Source organism: Erithacus rubecula, assembly GCF_903797595.1.
Source record: "Erithacus rubecula genome assembly, chromosome: 1".
NCBI classification, from domain to species: domain Eukaryota; kingdom Metazoa; phylum Chordata; class Aves; order Passeriformes; family Muscicapidae; genus Erithacus; species Erithacus rubecula.
The window spans coordinates 9,962,039-9,987,752 of NC_136658.1; the positions used below are offsets into that span (position 1 = coordinate 9,962,039).

Here is a 25,714-nt window from a genome sequence, read left to right on the forward strand (position 1 = left end):
ATAGAAAGCTCTCAAACTGAGCTGCCCAGCTGTGTGGTATCAGCAGAGAAGCCCTCCAGCTCCCCACCTTTGATTCTGCAGTTACCCACCACCATTTCTCAAGCTTTGGCAGAGGAGACACTGGACACCTGGATCTCCGAGTCCCAGACACTGCCTCTGGAAACAAAAGGCATATCTGTGTGGCAGTTCTGACCAATCCCAAATCCAGCGGGTTTGGGCGCTGCCCCCGAGCAAGGCACGGTGCTCTGCAGCCCTTCCCAGTCACCTGGGCCAAACACAACCCAGGAAAGCTCCAAGGGGCTGCAGCTGCACCTCTAAGCCTGGTAAAGAGATGATTCCCTACTCCCTTCCTCCCTGGCAGCTTTCCCCCAGCAGTCAGCTGGCTGGGATGTGCTCTCCCCTCCCTCCCTGCTCCTTTGATCACACACCAGCACCATTGATCCTGCCCCACTGCTGCCAAGACCCCATCTTGCTTCAAATCCATAGTCTAAAGGCCTAGAGGAGACAGGAGCTGCTGAGAGCACCGAGTGCTGCTCCAGAGATGACCTTGGTTGGCAATCCCATCTACAGGGACTGGTGGAAATCAGGGATCTTAGAGCTGCTTGGGAAAACGTGGCCAGCCCTACCAGTCTCTCCTGGGCAACAAACCCAGCTCCCACACCCCTCTTTTCTGATGGAAAAGTCCCCAAGGGAAAAAGTAGCAACTCCTTTTTGCTCACTCATGCTACAAGACAAAAAATAATTTAAGAGCCTTTGGTCCTAAGGTGTCAATGCTATAAAAGTGGATGGGGTAGATTCAAAGAAGTCCTCTCTTCCCTAGGCAGGGGGTAACACCAGTGATACTGGAGAATTCCATGCAGGAGGAGACAGCTGCCCTCTCAGCAGATGAGCAGTCCCTTGGCATGTCCTGCCCTCTCTCAAGGGCCTCAGCCTTGTTACCTGCTGTTTGAGATTGCAATGTCTACAAGAGATAAGAGTCTTCCATGAACACCATGTCCAAAACTTAAATTATTATATTAGAGTTTACTGACGTCTGTGAGAATGGCAATACCTTTTCATTAACATCAATTAAAAAAGAAAGCTAAATCCTTAACTGGTCAAACTGTTAACGTTTTAACTTAACTGTTTTATAAAACTTCCAAAACTAAATGTTCAAAAGTATATATTATAACAATAGACTACCCTAGAATAAATACAAAGGTCAGCACGTTGCTCGATTCCAGTATTAATTTTTGTTAGGGTCAGAATCTCTTCCCTACTCTTCATCTCAAGTGGACTTTGGAGCAGTTTTTTCAACCAGGTAATTCCACATCCTCCCACACTGAATTTTTCTGTGGAACTCTTCAAGCAAATTATATCCCTGTATTTAGTCTGGGGACCATCTATTATTCTATATTGTATATATTTCCTACCTATATACACATTGTTTCAAGAAAAATAATCAATTAAGACTTTAAAAGACATTTAATGGATGGAACAAATACCATCTTTTTAATATTTCTGCTGGGTTGACTCATATAAAAAGAATTCAGTTCCACTGTCAATCCAAAATATACTTTATCTCATTAACGATTATTCTATGAGACATCTGAATTGTCATTGGGCCACTTATAAATGCAATATTAAAGACAAACAAAATTTTATTTTTATATTAGACTTCAGACAATGACATTTAAAATGATATTAGATTTGTGTGAAGGTTTTAAAATATAAATCTTCTTTGTACAGCCCATTAATATATTATGCTTCACCGAAATAACATAAAAATATATCTTTAATTGCTCTGTTATTTCTCCATAAAAACCAGGGGGAATGTTTTATACCAGATACTGCCAAATATTTGTGTTCCCTAAAAGAAGGTATCGCCCAGAGGGAGGCAAAACAGAATAGTGGTGCATTTTCCAGCTGTCAAACAGAAGTCCCTTTCAGTAGGAACTATAGGGGAAAGAGGGGGAACTGATCTTGGGATGGGGACAGGGACAAGAGGGGTACAACAGCTTGCTCTGTCCCAGCAAGCCAGGAGTGTGGGAAAAGGATCTCTGAAACCAAACCAGACGGAAAAGAGCAAAATGCCCCGTCACTCATGCCTGCTGTGCAGACAGGAGATGGACAGAAACAGCAGTTTTGTCATGTCATTGGCTCGCCATGGGGAAAACAGACAAAATTAAACCAGAGTGCAGCTTTCATTAACTGGGCAAGCCAACTGCTTAGCTGCTTGCTGATGGCTGAGAGGATTATCAGCGAAATCAAGAAGCCACAGAGAACTTTCTTTTAAGGGGAGTAAAAAGTTCAGCAAAACTGCTTGCCAGTAATTCATATAATTTAGAAGAAGTGGATTTTCTCCTCTTCCTCCCCCCAGAGAAATAAGGGCTGCAAATGGAGTTAACACTGACAGTGCTAACGGGAAAGCAGAGCCACGAGACTCTTCCCCAGCCAGCAATTCTTTTAAGGTGTCTCAGCTCTGACTGCAATTTTCAGTTCCTCCCATCTCAGGCTGATATCGCCAGATGTTACAAATCACAGCACAGGTGGGGATTGAGGAAAAGGGCAGGGAAGGATTTCTCAGACATATCCCACTATCCATTACAGAACATGACAAAACCACAGTTTTATCCTCAGCGCTACCTGGAAAATTATTCAAAAGCCAGATTTTCTGCAGTGAAAGGGTAGTGCATTAAAGCATGGATCAGCTGTTCAGAGAGTAATAAATATTGGCAGATTATAGATTCTTTTCCCTTGCTGTAGGAAGAGGCCAACACATTTTTCATTAAAATCCTATTCCATCTTTGAGTGAAAGTCTGATGTGCTGCTTTAGTGCAGTGGGTATTCCTCCACAGGGAAGCAGGATGGCGCTGAACAGACAATTCCACTCATCCCCTTCACAAGCTTTCCAGCATTTTCCTCACTGAATACATGTCCTAAGCCTTCTCAATCACACTGCTCCCAGAGGCATTTTGGCTTTCCCCTTTTAGGCAGGGAAGTGACAGGAATGTGCCGACAAAAGGACTCATGCAGTACTTGCACGGCCTATGAAAATCTGCCTTTTTTATAAAAACCTAGAAAAAACCCTTAATCCTAACTAGTAACTCATAACTATGGCTAAGAATTCTGAGGAAGGCATTTGTTGAGAGCAGGGCAAGGAAGAAAAATAGATTTTACACCACTATTCTTGCAGGACCACAAACAAGATTTAAAAATAACAATACAAATTTTGGAAGCACTAAAAAATACATTTCAGTGCATTTCAATTATTAACACTGATGCAGGTTTTCCAATATGACGAGCTAATACCTTGGACGGACTGCTCCATTTCTTAAAAGTTATTCTCAAAATTTCACAAAACATATTAAAACATTAAAAAAAAAAAAAAAAGTACACTTTCTCTATGCTCAGGCTTCAAAAAAATAAGGATTATTTTACAGGGAGGGAGGAAACGCAGCATTACCACCACCTAGGCTGTACGCTTACACTTTGTTATACCAAAAGCTTGCAGATCCAAATAAGACTCTGATCAAAGAGTACTCATAACTTAATCTGATACATACAGAAATGTCATGTACAAATTACAACCCTTCTAGTTTCCTTGTGACAATCTACTGTAAAGCAAATTTTATCTACATGTATTTTAAATAACATCACCAGAAAAATAAAAAGTTTATCAAATGAAAACATGTTTCAATTAGACCATGCTTTTTTTTTTTTTTTTTTAAATCATGCTCAATTTATACAGTAGTCACGTTCATACTCATTTTTCTTTTTTCTTTTTTTTTTTTAACAAAGATTCAAAACTGCTGATTGTAAACTCACTGAGGAGGCTGCAGTTTATTCTGGCTCTTTTTTGATTGTTCGCACTTTTTCCAGAAGTCCATGCACTTCTCCATTCACACCACCATGCTGATGAGAGGTGTTACTCCCCATATGGCTGTTGTAAGGGCTTCTTAAGTTACTAAAAGGAGTTTTAAGCTCTGCGTCGGGTGTCAACTCCTCTTTGATTGTAACACGAGTTGAACTCTCGGTAAATGAAGGCTCATTCCAAATCTCTTTGTCGTGTGCTTCTTGGCTGCTGGCAGAGCTGCCACCTTTCTGTAACATGTAGTACAATATTGGGTTGGTTTTGGTCAGTCTGGGAGAGTCTTTCTCATAACCGTTCTTGTCCATGCCCGTGATCACCCATCGGATGGGCCCCTTCTCACTGGGCATGGAGCACATGCTAAACTGGTCGGGCTCCAGTCTGGACACTGTACTGCCCAAATGTTCAGGGAAGGGGGAGCTGGCAGGACTTTTTACTGCTATGGGATACTGAAATGTTCTGTGATCTACACAATTGTTCTGTTGCACAGGGCTTCCCACCAACGATCTTACGGAAGAAATGGTGAATTCAGGTTTATTGATTGTTGCACTGGTTTTGTTTCCTTTTTTCTTGCCCTCTGTTAGTGTGTTATTCCTATGTTGTGACAGATCTCTCTCACAGTTTTCTGAGAGAAGCAGCTGTTTCAACACATTAAAGCCTTTACTATCTCTAGACCAACTCCTATTTTCAGTTTCACTATTTGAACCATGACTTACAGCATATTTAAATTCAGCATCACTTCTGCTGAATTTCAGTTCTTGCTGGTTAAGCAAAGGCCCGTACAGTGCCTCGGTAGGAGAAGCATGATTGTTTCCAGCATCAGACACATTACTTTTCATCTTTTTTAATGGGCTTTCCAAAGGCTCAGCATGAAGCTTCCTCTTCTTGGGCACTGTGCAAAGGCTCTTGGATTCAAGGTGTGTCAGCTCGTTGTTTCGGTGATTCCTGTCCAGCTCATCTGCAGGGTAATTGTCTTGATTCTGTCTCAGCAACCTGCTTAGCAGGCCATTTTTGGAAAAAGAGAAATCTTGAGGTGAAAGAGGCTCAGATTTCACCTCCTCAGATGCTGGAGAAGCAGCTGTGTTTCTCTGCAGTGAATGAACAAACCCTTGGAATTTGTTACCCTTGCATTCTCTTACTTGTTGTGCATTTGAATTATAAGGAACATTTGATTCGTCAGATGGCTCAGTTTTTATTTTCACCGTCAATATTTGCTCATTCAAAGCCTTGTCTGTCTGTTCTTGAGAACTTTCATCTCTTAAAAGCATCCTCTCTTTCTTTTCACTTTTACCTTTATTGGGAGTTCCCAGAAGCAGCTGAAGGACAGTGCGCCTTTCAAGGAGATTTTCTATTTCCGAACCTGGAACTCCTTGTTCAGCGGGTGCCGGCTGACAACTGAATATTTTGTTATTTTCTTCATGCATACTCAATTTATTCGTAAGCAGAGGGCTGTTCAACCTATCAATCAAGCCCACAGGTTTATCCATGTTCCCTGCCAGCAGCTGTTTGCTAGCTCTTTGTTCCTCACTCGACATGGAACTCTGCATGCCGCACTGAGCCAGGTTCTGCAGCAGCTTGCTGGCACTGAACACCGAGGAGTTCTGGGGACTATCGGTCCTGCTCAGCTTAGCTCCTTGCATTTCTTTGCTTTTGGACAGGTCTATCAAGTGTTTAGATGCAGAGTTCATCAGTCTGTCTGGCTGGATGCTGCAGACGAAGGGCGGCGAGCTCCGCTTGACAGCCAGCGACTGGTGCGAGAGATTTATAGGAGAGTCTGCTTTTGCAGAAGCCAGCAAGGGTGGAGTGCTTAAGGGAGTCATTCGGTTGGCACTGGGACTGTCAGTAACAGGAGTCCTTTTCCCAGTCTGTACAGTGAATTTTGCCACATCAGCTGCACTGTGTGGTCCCTGAGGATCATTACTCTTGTCTACCTGTTCTTCACTCTTATGCCCAAGTAACAGCTGAAGCAGTGTTACTTTCTGGTGGGGATTGAGCTTAGAAGATTTCGGAGTGTCTCTCTCTTCCTTGTTCTCTGGACAGGAAGCTTTTGGATCCCAGTTACGAAGCAAGGACTGAGTCAGGTTATCCAGTGATGCAGGCACACCTGCATCTGGTTTATCTGTCCTCTGTTTAAAGGATAGGTCTATAGGAAGACAGTTAGAATGGGAGCTTTCATCATCACTGCTGTCTTCTGTAAAGCTGGGATTGTTGTCTGAATACTCATCAACAGTTGTTGGTGTGCTGCTGTCTTCAAAAATGCTGGCTCTCTCACTCTGCTCACGCCCTTTCACATGCTTGGTGGTATTCTGGCTTTTCAGCAGATGCAAGAGCAAACTGTTGCTGGGAGAGGTTTTCAGGCTGCTCTTTTCTGCAGTACTTTTGTATCCCACAGTTTTGGGAGGCGAGTGCATGATTCCCACCGAGCTCTGGAAAGGTGCCATGCTGCCTTTGCTGGCGAGCGGTTTGGGGGACGATCCCGCCTGACCATTGAGATGGGCGGTGACCCCTTTGGCCAGACCGAACTGGCCCGCGTCCTTGTGCGCGCTCTCCTGTAGCCTGGCCATGGCTGCCAGCCGCTCGCTCGCGATCTGGTTGGCGCTTTGTGCTTTCAGAGCGTGTTCCCTGGAGTACTGCTGCAGGTGGGCCTCGCTGGACAGCAGCAGAGCCAGCTGGCTGCACGCCACGCTGGGCTTGGGCGAGGCAGCGGGGCTGGATCGCTTCTCCACCATGCTTGCAACAGCCTGCAACCTGGCAGCGCACGACAGCGGCTCCTTCATCGCCTGGGCGCCGCTCTGCGCCGCCTGAGGAGACTCAAACCTCTCCTTGGGCAGGCTCTTGGAGATGTCGGGCAGGCTGCTGTCCAGCTTCTGCTCCTTCGCTTTGCTCTTCTTCAGCAGAGTCTTCAGGTGGCTGGATGCAACACCGTAGCACCTTAAATCTTTCTCCACTTGTAAAGAATTGTGGCTAAGAGAATAGCCCTGCTCCTTAAGGCTCTGTCTAATCTGCTGTGACAGAGCAACACTCTGCAGCCTAGAGCTGAATGACTGAAGCAAAGAGGCAAGTAATGTGCTATCCTGTTTGCCTTTAGGCACATTTTCAACCATGCCAGCCAACAAAGCTTCCTTTTTTCCATCTAAATCCACAATGGAATCAGACAAGCGCCTTCTCTTTGCTGCATTCCAGTCTTCTGAAGACTGCAACAGTCTTGCTTTTTTGAGGTGCAGCATGCCAGATCCCCGATATGTACTTGTGTTAAGGACTGGACCATTACTCTGACAGCTGGGAAATATATTTCCTGAAATCTTAAAGTTTTGATCCTCCCCACTGTGCCCAGTGGACTTTTTGTCAACTGCAGTACCTGAGCCTCCTGCTGCTTGATGCATTAGTAATCCTTCTAGGTAAGTTAGAACAACAGAATCCTGGTGCATCTCAGAGCCAAGCTCTTCTCCATGAGTCATGTTCAATAAAAGTTTCCTAAAAGGCTCTGTTTCTGTTCACTTCAAAGACTAGTTCTGCTCAATCAAGATGCAGAGTTAATAACAGGTAGGTGTCTACAGTGTTTTCTTAGAGACTTTCAGAAACAATAGAAAATGTATTATCCTAGGCAGGCTTCTCCCAGTGTACACTGTTTGATGAGCCAGGTTTCCAATCATAGCAATCAGCTGATATCTAGGGTATTTATGGACGATGTCTAGGAGCACTCAAAACATGGTTTCACAGAAAAAAAGTTCCATTAAGTATTTGCTGCCTTCTTTCTTCAGGAGGCCAGCTTGCTTTTCTTCCTTTTCCATGTCCACCAAGCACATAGAAGTCCTAAGTCAGAAACACAAAACAAAAAACAGAAATAAAATTTTTAGGATTAATATATAATTGCATAATACACATTTTCCTTAAAAAAAAAAAAAAAAAAAAAAAAAAAATCCAACCCCCCCTGCATTGTCTTAGGCAGAGATTCAGGATACATAAACAACACACACATTCCAGAAGAAACTAAATATCAAATAAGAGGACAAAATACATGGAATTTAAAGAACTTCTTGAAAACAACTCTGAGACAAAGCTTTATGCAAAAATTAAGCTTACTTATCATAAGCACAGCTACTACAAGCGTTCACTGAATTTCACTATTCTGCAGCTAAAAATAAGGAATAGCAAACCTCAAAGAAAAATCTTGAATCACTCTAAACACAGATTTTTAAAAATCCATTGAATTTTACTTCACAGTTGCATGAACTTTTCTTCTGTAAACATAAATAAACAGGACACGCAGCCTATCACTCTTAAATTGAACTAATAAGAAAAGACAGGCCTAAAGTCAATGTTTAGTTTCACATTGCACATGTTTTCAAATAACAAAATAGATAGCATCATATATATGAGTACATTTCTGTCTGGCAGGTGGATGAAAGGACAAACAAAGTTGTTAGTGCTGCCCAGGACTTTGCACCAATGTAATATCCAGCATGGTAACACAAAAGGAGTGAAATCTGTTGTGCTTACAACACCCAAACACCACAAGTCATTAGAACAATCATGTGATAAGAGTGGCGAAAAGGTTGCTTATGCTCCTGATGCAACATAAATCCTGGCATGAAAATCCTCCCTTCCCTGCAGGATTTTCACCTTTATGTTCCTTCTCTAAGTGAAACATACAATGGCAAAACCAAACCAAACCAGTTCTTCCCTTAAGTCTTGTTATTCTTCAAGAGTGTATAATATCTCTTAATAAATACTCCCTTGGATGGGCAGTGTGGAATAAAAGCGGTTTTAAAATGCACAGCAATGGTGCTTGTGCTGGATGAACCCCTTCAGTTTCCCTTACAGGGTTGGGTCAATGGCAGCAGGAACATTTCAGTCACCACAGCTCAATAATGAGATCATTACACCACACATGCATCCTCCTTCACTCACTGAGTACTGAACTGACATAAATATTCAACATGAGCAAAGGTAAGTGTCCTTCTGCATATTGAACTCTGCAATTTGCTTTCATGGGCTAAAACTCCATTGAAAACTTGTATTTACAAGTTTAAAAAGGATGTACACAGATGAAATCCTTGCCTCCTTAAAGTGAATGAATATTTTATGATTGATTTCTCACAGGCAAGTTTTTAATTCAATACCTACAGGCAACTAGAAGTCAGAAAATAATCAGATCTTAGAAATGTAAAGAATAAGAACTACTAAATAGCTGTAATGTTAACTGTCCTTAATCTCCCAGGGCAAATATTCCCTTATTTGGTTTTAAATCATCTAGAAAAACTCTAAAAATGGAGCTACCTTAAAAAAAAAAAAACCACCACCCAAAACAAATGCAAACAAATAAAGAAATCTAACCAGCAATGCACTGCAGTGTATATATGTATAACCATGCATTTAAATATCAGGCACCAAGCTGTTAGCTGTTATTGAGATCTCAGTACCTCTCCCAGAAATACATGTCCACATTGACCATCATTTACATAATTAACTGTAGAAGACAGTGTTCCTTCAACATGAAACAACAAATTTGGATTCAGCTAACTGAAAATTATTGATCATCTTACTGTTCCTTCAAAAACCTCTGTACCCCTGGATGGGCTTTTGCAGAGTTTCAACCCAAAACCAGCATAAAAATCACAAATAACAAATCCCTAAAAAAAACCCAACAAGATTTCCAATGAAAATATAAAATATCCAGCAACAGTAACAGCAATACAATTAGACTAATTTCCTTAAACATTTGGGAATGAACTTTTTCTGGAGAATTTATTTTTCCAGCTTCTAAAAGTAAACTGTTTATCTTTTTAACTGTTTATGAAAACCAAATTTTCATGTCTCAAACGTTAATGAAGCTGACAGCACACTGTTATTAAGACAGTACTTGCATTTAAGACAAAAAAATTGAAATTCTGTCAGGATTTCTGACTATCTGGTAAAAGCAAGGCTTATAAGTGACCTTTAAGATAGAGTCCAAAACAAATGCACCATTAAGCCAATATTCAGTACAACCTTACTCACTACACCTCTGGATAATTCAAAAAAAGACAATGCATTTATGCGAATGTCCCAAGTACTCCAAAAGCTTCTAGCAGGAGATGACACTTGTAGCCAGTAGAGTTTATATACAATAACTAATCTAAGAAGTGTTTTGACACATTTTTCTTTTTTAATATTATTTTAATTACACAGTGCTAGCAAAATACTGATAAATTTAATGAAATCAGGTTGCTGCAAAGAAGCTTCTTTAAACAGAGAATGAAATCTGGAAAGCACTTAACACATTAGAACAGGACATGAGCAATCCTTTTAACAAGCCTCTATTGATCTAGTGCTGTAAGAGGTATTACAGTGTTAAAATCTCACATGACTATGTCCATCTGAGGTGTAGTCATGCCAAATCCAAACCAGCTTTGGAAATTAATGTTCAGCAGGACACTAAGGTGATCATTTAGCTACCTTCTAAGTACATATACAGACTGTACAAAAGAACATTCCAAGACCCACTGAAATGTTAAATATTTAATTTCAATACATAATATTAAGAAATTACCAGAGCAGTGGTAATTAAAAAGAAAATAAGTTAAAAGAAAAGGCAGAAGAGAGAGAAAGGAGAAGTCATACAGCAACAGATGTCTTATTTCCCAGTACAGGCTGAAGCAATTGCTAAGATCTACAAATCTCTAGACGTAAACATTGTATTTAATTACTATGACAAAATAAATTGGTAAATTAACATGCTTTCCTGACCACAACTACTCTAAATGCACTCTTTTTTTGTCACTTCTACCATCTTCTCCCAGACTTCTGTGCCATGTGAAATAAACAACCCAACTGTTGTGCAGAACCTCTAGGAGCACCCACTGATTACAGCTCATTAAGCCATGTTTACCTAGACAAAATTAAAGCAGCAGCAGAATCCACAGCACAAATGCTGTGACCTGGTGAGACACTCCCCAAGTGAAGCACACTATGAGAAATCAGCTTCAGCCTTTTAAAATGTGCCTAAGGAAAAACTATAGGCAGTATAGGGAAAATAAGGGAATGTTAAAATGTTCACTGTACTGCATATGTCCAGAATATTAATTCCACTTTTGCAGTTGTTAAAGCTTTTCTTTGTTTGCAAACTACAAATGTATTTATCAACCACAAGGATTTTAAAGGAATAACAACAACAAACTTTAAGATCCTTTGCTTATCATAAAATATTACTGCTGTAAAAGATAATAAAATCTGACAACACAGCTTCTAATATGTTCAAGCACAACAGAACCAATTGCTTTTTGCTCCTGAATATATGGTTTTGATTTTTGAGAAGTTCTTTGAATGAATGAAAACCTCAACTGCCAAACCTAACTGGAGACTAAGCAAACAGAAGACTTTTAGTTCACCCATTAGATATGGGATTCCTGCTGTTTAAGAAATTATAGGTAGTTCACAATTTGACTAGCAAAATCACATTTTTAAGACATTTTTCTAATAATCCAGATGAGCATTTCCAGTTAAATCCTCTTGCTAAATGGAACTGAGAGCCACAGTAAATTAAAATATTACACTAGCATTATTTGAGTACGAGGGTTACATAAACTATAAGGCAATTCAAAAAACTTGGTATTATCAAGGTGTCTTCTTCTGCAGTCTCAATTTAGTATCATAGGAAAAAAGAAATCTTACAGAAATCATTAAAGTATTCATTTAGGAAACTGGCAATGGCTAGCAGATTGCCCATATGAACATTTATTAGAAGACACATTATCCAAACTCATGCACATTGTTAGAATGATTAAGAGGCTGAGACTAGTATATGCTCACATAGATAAAACATTTTTATCAACTACATTTTCAGAGTTCTTTCATGACGATTAAACTCCCATCGCAATTTTACGTTCCATTTTTAAGTTGAGATGAATCAAAACATGCATTTGTAAAGCTAAAATCAAACTGGTCTGTGAAATAAAAAATCTTCAGTTATTTAATATATTTGGTCTTCTAATGCTCAGCTACTACTGGAAGAACCAGAAAGTCTCTTACTAGCTTCACTAACTTCCCATTCTCATATTCCCAAGTGTAAAGGCTCCAGCCCACCACATCAGCCAATGGCTCAGACTGTCATTTTAATTATTACAGATTTGAGGAATGCACTACAGTGATTACAGTGGCAGCTTGGGATCCAGGGGTCCAATTACTCACAGTGCTGCAGACAGGCTGTCTGACTTCTGGTTTTACCTTCTCTTGTACCCTGTTTTCCCAGATGGAGTAATAATAGATGAAACTTCATAAAATAATTGAGGATAAATATATTAAAGGCTGTGTGTTACTCAGCAGCTCCAGTACCAGCACTGAGTAAGCACCTAAAACACAGGATTTTAAATGATTCCCCATCCTTATGGCTGCCTGCAGTGAAATGTTAAAGAACACAATGAAATTAGGTCCTGGAAAAAGAATTCCTAGATGCACTGGGTATCACAGCAGAATCCTGCAGTGAACTAAGAATGAGTGGGGGTAACGAGACTTACTGTCCCAGAATTATTTAGTTACTAAGCTCGATTTGCACACCTTTGATTCCATCAGGAAGGATGTTTTCAGAGTGCTGGTAAAAGCACTTCACTCTTTAGTTGGCTCTTTTTGCAAAGATTCTGAGCAGCAGAACAACCCTGGCACCAAATGCACAGAGCTGCACAAAGGAGCAGGTACTTCAGTGATACTTAAGCACGTGCTTTAAGAGAATAAAGTATTTAAGTGCTTTGCTTCCCCAAATCCACGCTTTGTGTCACAAATCTGTTCAGATGAATGGAGCAGCTGAGACCTCTTCACAGTTTTGATTCAGGCAGCCAAGACAATTTGAAGGTTCCCTTTGCAAATGTAGTTTAGAAAAAGAAGAAACAAAAAAAAAAAAAAAAAAAAGGCAGAAATGATCAGATGGGGTAGCAAAACTCAGCAATAAGTGGGTGAATTCTTCCACAGCTGCACGCAAAAGAATTTGGGAATCCAGAAGCCTTTTTGTACAACTAATTAATTTAAATAAAATAAACCAGGCTCCTCTCGTACAACTGTAGGGTATCAGTTTGAGAAGGCAAAAATAAGCTCCTTCCCAGGAGCCTGGCACATTATTCACTCCTCCTAGGCTCACTGACTGACTCCAAAAGACATTTCCAACACTGGAAGGATAACCTATCCCTCTCAGACAGCTCAGGCAGGAGAGGGCACATGAGGAATCGTGTTGCTCCTGCTGCTGCCAGGAATTGTGCAGAGGCTCCCTTGCCTTGGAGGCCAGCAGAGCTGGCACTGCCATCCTGAGCTGGGCTGTTCCTCCAGGCTGGCAGGGAGCACACCAGCAGCACCGCTCCCTCTGCGGAACATCCCTCGGATAACGCAGGATTAGCGACAGCCACGGCTCCACGGCCAAAGGAAAAGCCTTCCCCCCTGTGCTTTGCTAAACTGTGCTGCCAAGACCAGCCTCGACATGACTTTAAGTTTTGGATGACAGAAAGAGCTGTTTTCTTCACTATGGGGATGGGGTGTGCAGACCCAAACCAGCCTCATCAAAACCTTCTGATTATTTTAGCAGTTTCAGTAATAGGATTTTGAAAAATTACTAGAGCAAGCCAATTTCCTAACAGATGATGAAACAGCACAAAATGATGCAAAATCTACTCTTTTACAAAAGCACACACACCCTGAGTAACAGAGAAATGTTTAAGTCACACAAAATCTACAAAAACACAGAACCAAGAGCACAGCAGGCACAAGACACAGTTTTCCCTCTGGACTGAAGTGTTAGCAAACCTGAGTGGGGAAGAAAAAACCTCAACTGTTCTTGTGCTAGAGACTACTTAGATTTACTCCAGCTTTTAAGAGACCCTAAAATGTAAATGCTGATTAATGCTGTTAATAGTGGTGTCATAGACAAATAAAGAAGGAGAGGCTGCTCCTACACATTCCATTTGGGGTGTGGAAAGGGGGATTCAGTCACCTCACATCTCAAGTGTCCCTTCACTCCTCAGATTTCCCATGGGATTCTCCAGTCCGGGAATCTGTGAGTCACTCATGGAACACCACCCCATGACAACAACCAGGAGCTTTGGGAGGGTATGTAATATTTATGGAGGGGGAACACATTTCCAGCGTGTGCTGAAATGAGCTGTGGAAGTGTCAGGGAGATTTCCATCCTGAGCACCCTGCCAGGAGGGATATACAAGTCAGAACACCTCAAACTCTGTGGCAAAGCATTGCCACGTGGAAAACCCAAATTCTGAGCACTGCTGGCTATGCTGAGACTCATCCAATGCTGGTGCTCAGCCCATCCCAGCCACATATTCCAGACTGTAGTTCACAGCTTGCAGAAGGCCACAGACACTTATCCTTAAGTTACATGTGAGTTGTGGTTTTTTTGTATCTTATTTCATAAAGATACCAGTAAGGAATGGGAAATAAATTGAAAATAATAAAAATAAAAGAAGCCCTAACAAAAAGCCAAATCAAACAAAACCCTACCTGAGAAATGATATTAAAAAATCCCTCATCCAACACCACCCCAAACCCAACAAAACTCCCAAGAGATGAAGTACATGAGAAGGAGGAATTGGGGAGCAGACAATTGCCTTGAAAGCTGAGTTTGTGAAAGCCTTAGCAGCTCTCCCAGGTTTACAAGTACACTTAAGCACCATACACATCTTAATCCAAATCTGGCCCGCACGTCAAAACCTCCTGCTGGAGAGTTATGCACAGTTCAGGACACGTGTTGCCATTTTTTGTGCTATGACACTCTTCAAACAACAGCTCAGCCTGACTTATTTCTTACTCTAACAGGTACAAGAACAGAGCATCACAGAAATGATCACTTCCAGATGCAGAATACCCCATATTGTTCATGTAACTTAAGATTCACCATGCATTTCACAGACATTTCAGTCCATTCCTTACATATATTTGTTCTTACAAATACTACTGGAGGAATTTATTTTTTTTCTCTAATGGTACTGGTAAAGCACATCTTTGAGTTCACTTGTTGATTATGGTCTGCTAACACTCCAGGCATGAACTTAGAAACACATTCTCTGCCAAGTCTTTGCTAATCGTAAGGAATGAGGAAGAACAGACATTCAATTTACAAACACCACCTGTGAAGGAAGAAGTATTTGACACCTAAACCTGTCCCATCAGTCACTGCTCAATGGTTCTAATGCTGCTGAAGACAAAAAGGGCAGAAACAAAGATAGTGCAGAGTTACACCCCCACCACACATCCATTAAGGACAGGGATCCACAAATAGCATGTATCACTAAATCTCAACTAACCTGGGAAAGGATGTTGGTAAAAGCTCAGAAATACAGTGAGCAGAAACACTTTAGTTTAATTGAGTCTTCTTATTCAAGAGACCAAGAGCAACAAAACATACAAAAATCTATACAAAGACTTGTTTTCAGAACAGAAGAGGACAATATACAACAGAATGGACAGAGATTAGAGATTGCACCTTTCCAATGTTTGGTAAACCACTTGCCTATAAATAAGCAATTAAATTCAACCAGATTTCCATTCCCTCTGACACCTACAAAACCAAATCACTGATTATGCAGTAAACTCTCATCAACTCCCCAAGAATGAAATGTGATTAATATACAGTGAAGAAATCAATGTCCTCTCCTGGGCAATCATGCTTTTGAGTTATGATCAATGCATGCAGATAATGCATTTCCACACAACTCTGACCTTCTGCTTGTTGGAGGGATCTAAAGATACAGGCATTTATTGATAGCAGTGCACTAAAACGGTGTATTTCTTGGAATAACTATGTTAGGTGGTTTGGCTTATGTTAAGTCACTTTATGTTATTTTAACCAAGAATTGGTTTTAGATGTCAAAGTGCAACAAAGGACTAAAAGTAATGCACAGTATTTTATTGACAGTAATAGCTATGTTTCACTTGGGACCAAGCATCTCATGGTTATGAATGAAAGGCACTTCTCAACAGAATAGGTTTCAGCTAACTGAACACAAATACACAGGAATTCCAGGCAAGGTGAAATACAGGATCCCAGTTACACAGCATTCAACTATATGTAAAACCCCCATAAATCCAGGTTAGAGACCCAGATGACTTGTGGTTTAGGTTTGGCTTTTTGTTTTTTTTTTTTTTAAGAGGGGACACTACAGTTTCTGCTGCAACAGGAGATTTCAGTTTATTGTGAATTATGTTTACAGAGCTTGTCGTGGACATAAAAAAGGCTCATATACCTATATTTAAGTGGGAAAGGAAAAATCTGCATTAATAAGATGGTATCTACTAGCTCGACCAAATTTTAAAAAATATGGTTTTTTAATTTTAAAAAATATTTTTTTTCTCTCCAAAACAGCAATAAGGCTGAGTGAAATTCAAGATAAAACATAAGAACCAGCTTTAGTGAAACCTTGGGAGAAGTGGTTCACAGCATCCCGTAAAGACAAAAGGACAAAAAGTCATTCACAACATAAATCCCTAAGTAAAATATTAAAAGGACTTGAAGGGATATAGATGTATACAGAGATTATTGTCTGACCCTCACACATAAAGAGCAGGACTGCACCTCACCCCCTAGCCATGAGTCAAATCAGAACAACTAAAATACCAACTTAACTCAAAACCAGTGAAAATAGTATTTACTGCCACAAAGGCACAGCAAAAACAACTGATAGCTGCTAAGGGGATGTGTTTAACTATCCCTCACTGAAAGGACATATACTTTGAAATAATTTCTTAAAATTTATGCTGATAATGATGGCATGCATTTTAAGAAGGTAATATACCATCACAAATTTGTGGAAATGAAATATTTTATGTCTGTTTTTAATGAGTTCTTCATGGAGGAAACAACTGCGATAGCAAAAAATAAAGCTACTTATTGTTTGTTCCATTACTGTTAAAAGAGTTAAAACACGTGCTTATGCCAAATTAAAAAGTATAAAACGAAGCAACATAGATATGTGACAGATTTTTGAAGAAAGCATGTGATTTTCTACATAAAACAACATTGCCCCAGTAATAAAAGACCTGTTAAAAATAAATCTATTACTCCATACTTGCACATAAGTATTAACTAATTTGGGACCCTATTTCACAATGCCTCTGAACCAACAGCCTCACTAAGGCTCTATGAACCTGTATGCCCAAAGTGTTGCACCCTCCAGGCAGAAGGCCCATGCTGAATTTAAAAGAGTTTATTGGTGAGCTAAATATGTCTTTGTAAGATCCATCTCCTAAACAGAACTAAAAGAACAACAACAACAAAATCAACGTCTTCAAACCCACTGAAATCAGGAAAGATGACTGAAAATTTAACTGACCCAAATATTTTAAATTTTACATTTTACGAAGGTATCCTGTGAAGCAGGAGAATAAATCCTATTAAACTGAACTTAGTTTGTCCATCCCTAAAATAGATTTGACATAGAAACACAAACACAAGGTCAAGGTCACAGATCAGCAAGAAAGATTACAAAGAGGACTGATGTAAGAGCTGGCAATTGATCAAAGCTCCTGGATGTATCTTTTTTTTAGTACACTTACCAGAAATATCACTACACTTGATTTTCTTCACATTGGTACATTACATGTTCTAGTATTCCCTACATTTAAGAGCAGCTGCTCTGTCCTTATTTATCTTGGTAAGAGCTATTAGGCAGCATAGCAACTAAACTAAGGAAAAGCTCTTATGTTAAATGAAAAGGAAGTTAAAGACAATTTTTGCCATCCTTTACACTCTATTCAGCCATTGCTAATATACATTAAATTACAATCTTAAAAAACATAGCAAGACCAGTGCTAAAGAGTCAGGTTTTGGAGCAGTCCAAGACACTCATCTTAATATAACAATTGTATATTTGGACATGCACTTCCAAGCACAACACTTGCTTATTTATCCTAATTATCTGTGTGCACAGTATCTATTTCTTAATTAACAAAAAAAAAAAAAAAAAAAAAGAAGAACAACTCAAGGTCTGTGCAGAACACAATCAAACCAACCTCTTCTGTAATCAGGACAACATTTACCTCCTAGAAAGCTTCTCTAATGCTGAACACTGAGTAAGTGAGCAGATCAAACACAGTAGCAACAGTTGAAAGACTCATTAAAACCCAGCTGCTGAAAATAGTCAGCAATGAAAGTAATTTACTGATCTACCCATCCATCCACACACAGATACATTCTCAAAGCTTTAAACACATGCAGGGGAGTATTTTGGCTTACAGGTCACGTCTAGCACATGCACTCTTCTGCTGCCCAAACATGAGGAAGAGATGTCTTGGGTGACACAATGGCACTCAAAGCTGCACTGCTGCCACAAAGTTTAGATGCTCATCATAATAGATAGTAATTTAAAGAATGGTATGGTTTGTACTCTTAATTCTTAACCTCCACTTTCAACACCAGCATTGGTCTGATGTTAGTTAGACATGAGTGGAAGCAATTTATATTTAGACAGAGATATGTCTATATATAGGACTGCTTGTGTTAGTGTTAAAGCTTTTACTGGAACCCACTTGGGGTGACCTGCATAGCTCACTAGCATGTGGGCATCTTGGACATTGCCAGTAACACCTTCATGCCATCACACACCCTCCTGCACCTTGTTTCAGCTATTTAACATTTTCCTCCATTTTTGTAGAGGTAGTACATGTGCAGCTCTCTACCTGTATGACTAGGTTGTCTCAGCTACTAATAAAATGGCTTCAAATGAAAAAAAAAAGATAGGGAAAAAAAGGTTTAAAAACTTGTCTCCTTTTTGAAAATATCCTTCACAAGAATTAGGTTGTCACCCTTTTAAGCTATAGTATTGCCTGAGCTACTAGGGCCAGATACAAATCACTCCTGAAGCCTGGGATGCCAACTTCCCAGCACAGTGGTATAGGTGCTTTTAACTCTGATAGTGATTCATCAGATCTTAAAACAGTCACTGCTTTAAGATCAAATTGATTTAAGTTGTAGACCTCAGGGCAATACAATTCTGCTCTTCCTAAGTCGTCCCCCCCCCCTTTTTGTAAACCCTTTCAGCAAAATGGGAGAAAAGAGAAGGTTAATTATTTTTTTTTTTCCCAAAGTAGAATTTCTATCCTTCCTGTTTTGTGAAAAGCTGATAAAGCTTCTCACTGTATTGAGGAGTTCTAAAAGGAAAAATAAAAAGAAGTAAATCAGGTAATGATTACAACAAACCAGCAGAGGTTCCTTCCACATCCACAAATCAGCAGATTAGTCTGAGAACCAAGCACACATGAAAATGTGTATATAGGACATTTCACAACTAGAAACATTATAGGAAACACATCAGCTTATTAGCAATACAGCTGCCCAACATGTGAAACCCTAAAGCAAGTATATTTGGAGTCATATAGCTTTTTTAAGTTTACAAACACATGAAAACTGAAATGTGTGAAAAAGCCTTTGCTTTAACTGAGCTGTATTACAGTGTGTAACTGTTCATTCAGTGTCATGGCAAGTCTTTTCTCAAGCTTATGCTATAAAAGCCCTCTTTAATCTTCACACCCAAACCTTTGATAAAGCCAGCCAGCAGCAGTTGTGGGTTTGGGTTGTTTCCTGTTAAATACAATCTCACACTCTTTATACACATAACCTGCAGAAACTAGAGGTTTCTGCTTGTTCTGAACTTTAGATTTAATCCCCCACTTTTCAAGCAGCAGGGGTGTGCAGGCTGCTATCAGCAGCCACTGATGGTTTTGGCTGTGACACCATGTAGAAAATATCTGGGACTTAGTTCTTATCCATTCCTCCTTGGAGAGCTGGAACAGGCATCTTTCCACACAGTGATCCAAATGTAAAGCACTTCAAGGGTGCTGTCTTTTCAAAGGGTAATGACAAACAGGAGTAAACAACCAGCCAATGCAGCAATGACAATAAATACAACAGCTAGCACAAAGTACTTCTGGCCAATTTAGTAGTCAACAACAGTCCACAACAAGGGATTATGCTGAAGGACTGGATGGCTGTCAATGCCCAATTCTGTAAAGGTACAACTTTTACTTATTATTTAGAAAAAATATTGTCTGTGATTGTATTTACATGAGTGAAATGTCAAAGTAAGTTTCTAGAAATCTTAAAATACTGCATTGATGAACAGTGTAGTAGTAAGTTCTTGAACTCTGTACTTCCTTTTCACCTATTTTCCCTGACGTAAGTAGACCTATGAATTTTAATGGCACAATAAAATAATGGCAAGGTTATGCACACATGCAGATCTGTGTGTGAGAGAGGCATCTAAATGATGCCTCTCTCATGCACAGATTCAAGTTACAGACATAAGCAAACACATTTTCAAATTAAAAGCACACGTTGATTCCAAACACATATTCAAGTTACAGGCACATGCATAGGACAGAGGGCTATCTACCATGCCAAAACCCAGTAACACATTACCAATGTAATCACCATGACTACTAAAAGCAAACTAGCTTTGAAATATTCTTCTATCATTCAGGATGTAGCATAGGATTTCCAAGATGTGCAACATTAGTTATTCTGGTGTTCCCATTCCTCAAGTTGTTCAAAACACAAGCAACCATTGCAGGTGATTTGGTTTCACACATGCTGGAAGTCTGGTATAAATTTATCATCAAATAAAATTGATAACAATGAAAGGCAGTGGGGGGTAAGTGATGAACTTCTCTCTGCAAATCTTGTCTCAGCTTTGGGGAAATATCTCAGAATTACAGTTTTAATCTATTCACTTAATGACTACTGAAAGAAATGTGGTAAAAGTGGGGGAAATTGTCTTAACAAAAGACCTAAAAGTCAAGAATCTAGCAAATAAACAGGTGAAACTGCACCAAAGTATCTCAAGCCATGTATGATGTAGCATGAAGTCATTATCTGATAGTTATTATCTATAACCACAATTCCATCAATTCAGCTGATCAGGCTTTGAAGTATTTCCAGCTCTCCCTGCTGTAACAGATCTGGACATGGCTGACAGGTCACAACCCATGTTCTTTGTGTTATATAAAGCCATCTTTCCTTGATGTAACTGGAAGAGCCCTTTCCCAGCTCAATGTAACATCAATAAGTAACTCCAGGGTTTTATAAATCAATATATACCAAAGCCTTGTCAATAACCTGATAGTAAGTTTCACTGACTTGCCTGCATTGTTACTAAACCTTTTTTTTTTTGTTTCTTCTCTTTTTCAATCTATAAATAATCTTGCTAAAGAAGGATGGTTTTGTTCAAATTCTTTTGCTCAATTTCATCAGTGAGTGAGACAAATGAACTCAAATGAACACATTAAGGTGATTTCATTCAACAGCAGTTAAGACTTGTGAGTATCTTCAGAATCTTACAACTTGCAGCCACAAACAACCCCCAAATACTAAATATATGCTGAAGCACATCACATTGGAAAGGGAGGCAAAAAGGGCAACAAAAGAATAGCAGAAAAAAAAGCCCATAAAAAAACCACAACCCAAAACATCTTCTCAAATGGATTTCACATTCTTAAAAACATACAATTTAGAATCCATTTGTTAAGAAAAAGTTGGAAGTTCTGGGGGCCAGGTGAGGATGTCCTCAGCCCCTCAGGAAACTTAGCAGATTTTTATCTGAGCACCCGAGTAAGCAATCTCAGGAGAACAAGATCAGCACTAAACAAGCATGTGAAATGAACCAAGTTCTGACTGGGAATTCCTAAGAGGGATAAGGACCAAATAACTGTGTGAATAAGACACAGTTACCACTCCATATCTGGGGAGAGGAAAAATACAAATTAATAAACTTTTCAAGTTTTGGGCAGAACCCCATACCTTTCAAACGTCAGTGCAGGACCTTTGAGAATCTGGTTTTCACTCCTCCCTGCCAAAAAGAAATAGGTTATAATCAGGATGCAGAAATTTATGGTGGAAAATAATTATATTTCTACAGTAACAGGAAAAGTCATTCTGTTAACTCAGTATCAGCTCACAAAAGGGAGCCTGTCTTATTTCTTAACAAGGTATCAACAGATTAATATAAAGGTTTTTCCCAAAGCTGGTTATAATTGTAGTTGATTTGTGAGAGTATCAGAGCTTGACAAATGAAACTGAGCTGAGCAAGCTGGTAAAGGTAACCTGCCAAGAGAGAGGGGATAGCTCTCCTTGCCTGGTTAATACTACCCACCTTGTGAAAAAAAGCTGTCATCAGGAGATTATCTTTATTCTAACACTCCCACTATCCGTTTACCCACCATGACTAAAAAAAGCCCCAAACAAACAACCAAAAAGAAACCAAGAGCGCACAACACACCCATGGCACTGCATTCTGTTTTTCTAAAATCTGACTAATTTTCTCCCTATTATCATCATTACTCTCAAGCTTCCCTCAGGCCCCACTGCCACAACCCACCCTTGTATAGCACTAATGACATCCAAAGACCATTCCACACTGCACAAAACACAGCTGTTATTGTAATCTTTCCCCTGAAGACACTCTGCTCATATAACCCTTTACTTCAACTTTTCAATTGATTTTCTCTTGCTCTAGATTAAGTTTAGAATTTCTCATCTGAGTTCCACGAACATTAATAACTTTCATTTCTATCCACATAACCTAACCACTTATTGTGTCCTTTTTCTTTACCCTTTTGTTTCCACAAACACTATTTTTGCTGTAATACTCAGGCACCTCTCACACAGGAAATTCCATTATGCTTCTGCACTGCTCCCCAGGCGAAGATCATCTACACTCTGGAGGCTCTTTCCTCCTCTCCTCCAGCACTAAATTACCAGAGCAAAAATTAATCCAAATCCACCAAAATACCTCCTGCAAGACCACAAGCCAAAACACAAATGATATATGTAGCTTGCCTTTCCTCATAGACTTGTTTGTTCCCTTTTCCTCATCATAGTCTATATGAAGTTTAAAATAAATACATCTGCACCTGTGAGATGCTGACAGCATCAGTTCAGCTGGACAGCAATTAAATGAAGCCCTAGAGCAACACTGTTCTCCAAAATAAGTATGTTTTCTCTTCCTTTTACAGAAGAAAAAATGCATTTATTGGTTTTGCAGTACAACAATACGTGCTGCTACAATAATAGTTTTCACCCCATACCTTTCTTTTACTACATATGATTGGAAGGGAATGGAAGAATTATATACTCTAAAAGATCAACAGAACACAAAGACTAATGATAGGAAGAAAAGGGTACAAAAGGCCTAAAATATAATGTAGAAAGGCTAAAATACAGCATCAAAGGGCTCCCCCTCTCATGAGCCACTACTTTTTTTTGCTACTAGTGAAAGCTCTTTCTCTTCTCCAGCTGGTACAATGACAATATCCCTAACCTGATGCAATCTGCTTTCCCCTCAGAGGGCACAGAGGCAAGAATGACCAGAGAGTGAAAAAATACTTTTCCTGGGAAAGAAAGCAGATACACATTTTCAGACATACCATAACTATTTACTAACTTTTAATCATGACAACAAAGACATGGATGAGGAAACTTTTGAGGAGCAAGATGTGGGCTGAGGGATCACCTGGGGTAAGCACAAACCGAGACCTCTTCCAATGAAACAAAGACACTTTCTGTGTCCCAGCTGCCTTAATGAAATAACCTCCTGAGCCCAAACAGCAGACTTCATACTGCAAGTTTCCATTTTTGTGAATGCAATTTCTTCACCTTAGACCAGAGTGGTTTGATTTATTAGGTTTACATCTGAATTCTGTTTTATTGCAAATAAAACATAAACCCTTGCTTCCAAAGTGGCCTCAGAATCTCTCTACTAAATCATGGGAACCAGAGTTTGCTTGTAGCACTTCAGAAAGTGAACAGTTTGGCTGACCAAGAATAACCTACCAGGATACAAATTCCACTTGCCTTTTTATATGCTGCCAGGTTTATGAGAGCAAGTCTGTCTATGCTTGACATTTGGCATAATTGCTACTGTAAAACATTTTATATTCCTGTAAATTCAGACTACGACCCTGAAGTGCTTACAAACTGAGATGAGATGCAGAGATAACAAAGCAGAAAGGAAAGATGTAGGGAGAAAGTAGGTGGAAAGAAGAAGAAAGCATCAATGCCAGGAAAGATTGTGAGACTGTTCAAGCTGCCTGACCAGCATGGAGTCCTGAACTGCAAAAAATGATGAGCAGAAACAGGATATGTAGGATACTGTACACTGTAAAATACTATAATCAATTTGCTTCACTAAAATATAAAGCCAGAGGTGAAATTCCAGGTAGCATGATCCCTAAAACACCAGCTGTAATTCTCTACCATGTTGTAAGGAGCATTTCCACTGAACTGCAATAAACTTTGCCACAATGCATGTGGATGGAAAGTCCAAAATTTTCAGAAGTTTTTACTGTGATCATGACCAAAGAAACAGGAGGAAGGATTGGAAGCTCTAAAGCATCTTGATTTTTATCTGTTGCAGAAAAACAGGTGTGAGGAAAAGGAGAAAAACTAGTAAATTATTAGGAAATTACTGTGTATCCATCATCACTCAAGACTAAAAGCTCCACTTATAAGAGGGCAAAGGGGGTAAGATTCCAAAACAAAATTTAATGGACTTTAAACCATTCTTGCAATTCACTTCCATATGTAAGATATAAAGCATGCACTAAATACAACTTATTTTTGCCAGCTGCTTGGTAAGACATGATTGATTCCAGAACATGGGGTACCAACAAATTCTTTTTTGCTAATATATCTGAAAACATCTTTCTTGTCTTTTCCACAAATTCTTGTATTTCACTTCAGTTACTTTATTCACAGCAAGTGTCTATTTTTCAAGAGCAAGCATGATCCATATTTCTCACAAATAATCACAAGCTAATAGTATTTATGAAGTCTCTCTAATGCACATTCAGAAAACCCAGACTACTTGATAGGGATATGTATGCACAATCTTTGCCACTTCAGGTATTAAAACCTCCTTTGTTTAACATTTCTTTTTGTATAATTGGCAAATTTAATTATGAGCTTAATTTTTGCATAGTAAAGCTCATGCAGTCATTTCTAATTTCAAACTGGCTTGCACTCCATCATGACTAGCTGAATGCTACAAAAACCTTTGACATCACGACCTCATAAATCTTGGAGAGCAGAAGAAATCCTTGAAGGGGTAGGGAACTGTTGGTAAGATACTTCTTACACTGCTGACTGTACTCTGTCAGCTGTAACCATGTGCAAGTGTCCACACTTGCAAATTACACAAAACATGCATCTGAACTACCCTTCCATGAAATTATTTTCTCTGGTAAAATGACAGTCACAGGTAGAAAAGATGAGAAGAAGAAAATGTTTGAAGTTGACCAAGCATCAGGGGCTTTTTTGATGAAACATACAACCATAATTTAAAAACTTAATAATAATACCAATAAAAAAATAATCTTGATGTACTCCACCACCAAGCTACAGAGTATAAGCAATGTCCTAAGTACAGAAAGGACTTTCATAGACTTATTCATTCACTACATGAAACTGGAAATAAAATCCCAAACTATTTTGGATTTGCGTGAACTACAGAATTAAATTACATATTGCTTATACATAAACTGAGGTCATTAAAAAAACCCCCACTCACAAGCAAACTAACAAGAAAGAGGCATTTGAGTTACCAAAGACCCGTTTCAATCTGACATCTAAATATCTGATGTTAGATGGCTGCTGCTATTTACAGACTGATCATAGTAATTTCGCTCCTCTGTTGTTCACCAGGACCTCTCATTACATGCACTGTGTGGGTCTGGACCATGCTGGAGGCTACTGGGTACTGTCAAAATTGTAAGAAAAGAGAGATTCCATCTGGGAACAACATAACATTTTAGGAAGATCCATGGACATATCACAGCAGTGCTTTGGAATATTGCTGCTCTACTCATGAAGAACAGAGAGAACAGGAGAAGATTGCTCAGTAACAT

At 39.4% G+C, this 25,714-nt stretch overlaps 1 protein-coding gene across 8 annotated transcripts in view; it reads right to left on the reverse strand.

The window, feature by feature from the left end:
* Window positions 1-1,229: 1,229 nt before the first annotated feature.
* Window positions 1,230-25,714, reverse strand: part of NRIP1 (nuclear receptor interacting protein 1) — a 91,161-nt gene continuing 66,676 nt past the window's right edge. For 6 of the 8 annotated variants that reach the window (XM_079322676.1, XM_079322675.1, XM_079322673.1 and 3 more), the window contains 2 exons: window positions 21,612-21,660; window positions 1,230-7,663 (listed from right to left, as the gene is read on the reverse strand). In XM_079322676.1, coding sequence (XP_079178802.1) covers window positions 3,823-7,308 — 3,486 coding nt within the window. In that variant the 5' untranslated portion in view covers window positions 7,309-7,663; window positions 21,612-21,660 and the 3' untranslated portion in view covers window positions 1,230-3,822. The remainder of the gene's footprint in view (window positions 7,664-21,611; window positions 21,661-25,714) is intronic. The other 2 variants (XM_079322680.1, XM_079322678.1) reach the window with 1 other exon arrangement.